At 42.3% G+C, this 6890-nt stretch overlaps 1 protein-coding gene across 1 annotated transcript; it reads left to right on the top strand.

The window, feature by feature from the left end:
* Positions 1-469: 469 nt before the first annotated feature.
* On the top strand, positions 470-1492 carry LOC120942554 (olfactory receptor 1019-like). Its single transcript, XM_040355529.1, has one exon. The coding sequence runs from the start codon at positions 470-472 to the stop codon at positions 1400-1402; it is 933 nt and encodes a 310-aa protein (XP_040211463.1). The 3' UTR covers positions 1403-1492.
* The last annotated feature ends 5398 nt before the right edge of the window (positions 1493-6890 follow it).

The raw sequence follows: 6890 nt of genomic DNA, 5'->3' as shown, positions 1-6890 counted from the left end.
AACAGTACAAGGCAACTTCAAGTCGCCTCCAGGAGGCTTTCCAGTGGCCAATCAAACAACAATCAGCTCTGTGGGAGGGAGGGGTTTGCCTGAGAAATGGATGTTCTCTTCCTGTATTGTTGCTTCAGTTAAGACAGTGATCCGACTTCTGAGGCGACTTCCATTGAAATCAATGGGTAAAAGTTGCCTACAAGTTGCCTAGAAGTTGGATTGAAGTAGTACAGGAACCTTTTCTGAAGTCGGAGTGACTTTAGTAGTGTACATTAAGACGGCTCCCATTCACTTCCATTCATTTTCTCGACCGCGCGACTTGGGGCAACTTGGGGCGACTTGAAGTCGGATCCCAGGTGGCCCCAGTGTGAACTGGCTCTAAAAGTCTTATTTTCCATAGTGTTTTGGAAGATTACCATTAAAACATATACAATTAACTTTTTTTTTTCCTATTTTAAACATTAGTAAATATATTGGAATGGGAAATCAGACAATTTGGAAGGAATTCCTCCTCGCTGGACTCTCTGACCTTCCTGATCTTCAGCTCCCTCTCTTCCTCTTCTTCCTTCTCATCTACCTTCTGACATTAATCTGGAATTTGCTGATCATTGTCCTCATAGTCACCGACTCTCACCTCCGTGTTCCTATGTATTTCTTCCTCGGGAACCTGGCTGGTTTGGACCTCTGTTATTCCTCATTAACCGTCCCACGAATATTATTTGACCTTCAAACGAAGACAAGGAAAATTTCCATAACAGCTTGTATAACCCAAGTATACTTTTTTCTATTCTTTGCCTGTTGTGATGTTTTTCTGTTGGCTGTCATGTCCTATGATCGATATACCGCCATTTGTCAGCCATTACATTACACACAGATCATGAGTTGGAAAGTATGTGGTCAGTTGATGTCCATTGTGTGGTGTCTCAGCTTTACTTATTCGTTAGTTCACACACTTTATGCCTTCAAATTAACATTTTGTGGATCAGACGTTATAGAAAGTTTCTTCTGTGACCTTCCACCATTGTTTCGGATCTCCTGCAGTGACACCTTCATCAATGTTCTGCTCATCTTTCTTTTGGGAGGCTTCCTTGCTGCTGGATCTCTAATACTGACCTTCCTGCCCTATGTCTATATAATCAAAACTGTTCTTAAAATTCAAGCTAAGGGCAATAGGAGTAAAGTTTTTTCCACTTGTACCTCTCACCTGACAGTGGTATTTATGTATTATGGATCCTTTATGTTTAATTATTTTGGCCCAAGTGCTCATTATAATTTTCCTGGTGACAAAGCGGTGTCCGTCTTTTACACAGTGATAGTTCCTCTCCTGAATCCTCTCATTTACAGTCTGAGGAACCAGGATTTTAAAACAGCATTTCAACGTGTTTTCAGGAAGATCTTCCCACCAAAATAGAGATACAGAAAGATGGTTGGCTCCTTCCCTGGTTTTGAAAGCGTAATAATAAGAGCATTTAATGACTCAGTTGCAAACTTTAGGGGTGATGGTGGGGTAGGAGTAGATTTAAGGGTTTTAAACTGGGAGGGGGGGAAGGAGGGGGGATAATATAAAATAAAAGGGAGACGGGCATGGATTTGGTCAGATACAAGCTAGAGAGAATAAAAGGCTGGGGGGTTGCCGAAGTAAGAGGAATTCATAAGATTTAATTGGTTTATAAAGAAGATTGTACATGTAAGATCTAAGTAGAGAAGAATTAGGAGGAGATTAGGAGATAGTTTGGTTATTTGTAACATGTATAAACCGCCCCACAGTCTGTAGTAGATTTGATTGTTTGTATTTTCTTTTGCATATGTGATTTGTTGAAGCCAAATTGAGGAATGCAGGGGGGGTAGTTGAACACTTACAGTTAGTTGAGATGAAGCAAACAAAAATCTGCGATCAGCTAAACCGCTGTGGGGGGTAAAAACAGTTAGTTACTGAGATGAACCGTGAACAACACAATATACAGTGGGGGAGAGATTTTGATCTGAGATGTTGGCCCATCTGGGATAAGTACCAGGTCTTGGTTAGGTGCCTTTTTTCCCTGGTTGCTGCGTGATTGTGAGGATCTACATGGTTGCAGAGGTGGATCCGCGTCCATAGGCACAGAAACATTGGACAGATATGTAGGGAATATGGGTGTTACTGTCACAGTAGGGGTCTGGCTTGGAGACCAGTACCCCAGCCCCAACCAATTTTCTGAACATTTGGGGTTAAAAGAATACATATAAAGTCGCATATTATATATTTTTCATATTTTCCATATTCCTGTATATTATGAACAAGAGAGAAACAATTTTGTGTCTAAGGTTGAATCACAGTTCAAAGCCTGTGAGTAAGGCCTTGTTACCAGAATGATTTTATGTCTTACAGGGAGGCTGTGTCAGCATTTTCTGTTCCATCTCTAAGGTCATATATCTTTTAGGTTTGACACTTATAAGATAAGAGAATGGTAAGGAGCTCTGGTTTCACATGAACTCACAGGAATTGTTCTTTGCATGAACAAAACTAGGGGAACAACACAAAACAGCATAGTGTTGGCATAGTATTGTCTATTTTAAATAATGTTCCTTTCAAATATCTTCATAGTATATCTATTGGCTGTGTTGGCTACCTCCTCGTCCTCCTCCACCGCCGATTCCACCTACACCGCCACATCCACCGCCACCTCAACCTCCTACTCAATATGGACCTCGTCCTCCTAGGTCAAGATTATTATTTTTTTTATGTTATTTTAAGTTATTTCCCTATCCACATTTATTTTCAGAGTACTTGCCATGCTCTTACCGACATTTTGCTGCCATTTGCAGCCCTCCAGCCCTTTGCCTTAGTGTTTTATAGACATTTTAGTAGTCAAAAGTCTGGGTCCCCATTGACTTCAATGGGGTTCGGGTCAAGTTTGGGTACCGAACCCGAACTTTTTTCCGAAGTTCGGCCAAACCCGTCGAACCCGAACATCCAGGTGTTAGCTCAACTCTAGAGAGCACCACTAATAGTTGTCCTGTGGACAGATTCTCCTCCCTGAGCTGTGGATCTCTGCAGCTCCTCCAGAGTTACCATGGACCTATTGGCTGCTTCTCTATGGATGGATGGAATCCTTGCCCGGCCCGGTCAGTTTAGGTTGACGGCCATGTCTTGGTAGGTTTGCAGTTGTGCCATACTCTTTCCATTTTCAGATGATGGATTCAACAGAAGCTCTGTGAGATCTTCAAAGCTTGGGAGATTTTTTTATAACCTAACTGTGCTTTATACTTCTCCACAACTTTATCCCTGACCTGTCTGGTGTGTTCCTTGGCCTTCCTTGGCCTTCATGATGATGTTTGTTCACTAAAGTTCTCTAAAAAAACTCTGAGGGCTTCACAGAACAGCTGTATTTATACTGAGATGACATTACACACAAGTGGACTCTATTTACTAATTAGGTGACTTCTGAAGGCAATTGACTCCACTAGATTTTAGTTATCAGAGTAAAGAGGGCGCCACACAAATGTATGCCACACATTTCACATATTTATTTGTAAAAAATGTTGAGAACCATTTATCATTTTCCTTCCACTTCACAATTATGTGCCACTTTGTGTTGGTCTATCACATAAAATCCCAATAAAATACATTTACGTTTTTGGTTGTAACATGACACAATGTGGAAAATTTAAGGTGTATGAATACTTTTTCAAGGCACTGTAAGATGTTTTGGCTTTATATGTAGTTTAATGAATCTCTGTACTCTTAACAATAAAATATTTTGAAAATAATAGAAAACAGTCCATTGAAAAATGATTTAATGTATAAGTTGACCTGGATACAATGGTGGATAAACGAAAAAACACATGGCAAATCAGGTGTAAAGTTGATAAATGTAAAGTTCTGAACTGTGGGGCTAAAAACATACATGTATCATAGAATCCAGGAACAGGAAACTAAGTGAAACAATGATGATGACCCTGGATTTAGGTTCTCTAGTAACTCAAAGACATAACAAAAAAGCATACAATGGAAATATGTAGCTTTGATAGAAAATGTTTGCTCTCCGGCAGACTTTGAGGGACCAAATCTCTTGACCAGAGTGGTGTTCAGCGGTTGGGGCGTAGCAGAAGCAAATATTTGTTTTCTTCTTTACAGGTGAATGCTTTAGAGCCCATCCACACAGGGGCAACACGACTTCCAGCACGACTTTGGGAGGCAACTTGGACACGACTTGAGTATGAATCATCAGGCAACTTACAAGGCAACTTCAAGTCGCCTCCAGGACAGGAGGCTTTCCAGTGGCCAATCAAACAACAATCAGCTATGTGGGAGGGAGGGGGAGGGAGGGGTTTGCCTGAGAAATGTATGTTCTCTTCCTGTATTGTAGCTTCAGTTAAGACAGTGATCCGACTTCTGAGGCAACTTCCATTGAAATCAATGGGTACAAGTTGGCTAGAAGTCGGATTGAAGTAGTACAGGCACCTTTTCTGAAGTCGGAGCAACTGCAGTAGTGTACATTAAGACGGCTCCCATTCACTTAAATTCATTTTCTGGACCGCGCGACTTGGGGCAACTTGAAGTCGGATCCCAGGTCGCCCCAATGTGAACCGTCTCTTATGCCGCGTACACACGATCGGCCAAACCAATGAGAACGGTCTGATGGACCGTTTTCATCGGACCAAACCGATCGCGTGTGGGCCCCATCGGGTATTTATCCATAGGTTAAAAAAAAAGCAATCTTGTTTTAAATTTAAGCGATGGATAAGATGCGGATCGGGCCACTGTGTGCAAAACGAGCTGCACAGTGGAGGTAGTGTCACTTTAAAGAAACAGGATTTTTTATCCTAGATAAGACATCCCCCAAAAATGAGCCCTAGTGTGTTTTTTTAAGCCAAAATCAATATAAGACCCAGTCTTATTTTTCAGGGAAACACAGTGGGCTGGATTCGGATACAATGGTGTATCTATCTGCCCGGAGTAACGTATCTCAGATTTGTTACCCCGCCATAATTTAGGGCGCAAGTTCTGTATTCAGAAACAACTTGCGCCCTTAGTTACGGCGGCGTAACGTATCTGTGTCGGCGTAAGCCCGCCTAATTCAAATGGGGATGATGTGGGCATGTTTTATGTATATTAACTGTGACCCCGCGTATTTGACGTCATAGCTCTGACTAAGCATTGTTTATCAATGTGAAATGCGTCAACTCTATTACCCCACTGTTTGCTGTTTTTTTGCTTTTGTAGTGTTTTTTTTTTACTAGAATAAAAGGCACAACTTTTTATTTTATTTTTACATCTTATTGGAGTGCGGCTGTCCATAATTTTTCTTCTTCCATTTACAATTCTTGGTCCATGAACTCCTCCTCACCCTGTTCATGGACTCATCTAGGTCTAAAGCAATCAGACCTACACCAAACTTTTGCATAGCACGAAGTCGCCAACGACGAGAAGGTGCCTGCAACATGGCTAGAAACAAACACCAAATCAGAACGCACTAAAAGACCGCACTGAAGAACAGCAAGTCCTATGTAGAACGACCTGAAAATCAGATACGAGCGGACAGAAACGCAATGTAAAACAAATACGACCTGAACGCAAGTCCTGATGGACAAGATACGAACCCACAAGCACAAACTGAACGGCAGAAATCGATCTGAAAGCACGAAGACTGAAAAGCGCGAATCACCACTCACCAAACTTTTACTAACACGCGGAAACACGAGATTAGCAAAAGCAGCCCCAAGGGTGGCGCCAAAGAATTCAAACTTCCCCTTTATAGTGCCGTTGTACGAGGTGAACGTCACCGCGTTTGAGAACGAGGAGATTTTGTCTTGACCGTGTGTACGCAAAGCAAGCTCCTCGAGTTCCTCGACAAGCCTAACAAGGAACTCAACGAGGAAAACGATGTGTTTCGCCCGACGAGTTCCTCGGCCGTGTGTACGAGGCCTGAGGGATGGAGGATGCTTCTATCTTTCTCCATAGTGTATCAGGGTCCCTACTTCCCCCACAGCTTCTCCAACAGAGTGGTGGGGTAGTTGGGTCAAATGCATACATCATGGATGGGGTGATATACCAAGGAAGTGTGAATTTATGGACCAGTTCATGTAAGTTGGAAGATCGGGATGCAGGCTGATTTTAAGGGCAGCTAAACATTGGGAATCGCTGAAAGTTTGACCTACATCTTTTTACCATTTGGACATAGTGGACAGTTTCCTGAAGGAGGTTTTATGCTGTAGTAGATTATAGAAAAGGGCGATTCCTTTTAAATGGGGACCAATCCCCGATAAGTATCTCCATGCCAGACTGTGTAGAGCAGTGGTTCTCAACCTTTTAGTGCCGTGACCCCTTGATAAAATTTCCCAAGTTGTGGGGACCCCTAACAGTAAAATTATTTTCGTAGCATGGGTTGTCAGCACCCAAGGCAAGACAAGTTATTTGCGCCCCTAACCCACGGAAATGTAGCGCTCCCCGAGTCCCTTCCACTCGTACAGTATTAAAACCTCATATGGTACATTTTATATACCACTCTTTCTCTTTGTTCTCCTCTTTTTCCCCTTTATCTCTTTCTATCATAATTTCTTGTTTTTTTCCCCCATCCTTCTCTCTAGCCAACTTTCTTGTTTTTTTCTCTTATTCTTTCACTCACTTTTTCTTTCTTCCTCACCCTCTTTTCCTCTTCCTTGCACATATTCTCTATTTTAATTCCTTCTCTTACTCCTTGGTGGAGGGGAAATTGGATGAGTGGTAGTGCTGGGGGGAGTTCTGATCAGCCAAATTAGGTGCTCTTGATCAAGGTGATCTGCTGATCTGAGAACTGTAGTGGGGACTTTTAATGGCAACTCTAATCACAGGTAGCGTTACTCACTGTGTCTCCGACTTTGTGGTGTCTCGTAGCAGTGACACCTATGCTGAAATCAGGAGATGGGGTCTCCTTCAG

This window comes from Rana temporaria, chromosome 6 (genome assembly GCF_905171775.1).
Source record: "Rana temporaria chromosome 6, aRanTem1.1, whole genome shotgun sequence".
NCBI lineage: Eukaryota > Metazoa > Chordata > Amphibia > Anura > Ranidae > Rana > Rana temporaria.
Note: the sequence above shows the minus strand (reverse complement) of the source record. Positions and strands in the feature narration are given on the sequence as shown.

Coding starts and splice junctions, on each gene's coding strand:
- LOC120942554 (XM_040355529.1), top strand. CDS start 470: ATGGGAAATCAGACAATTTGGAAGGAATTCCTCCTCGCTGGACTCTCT.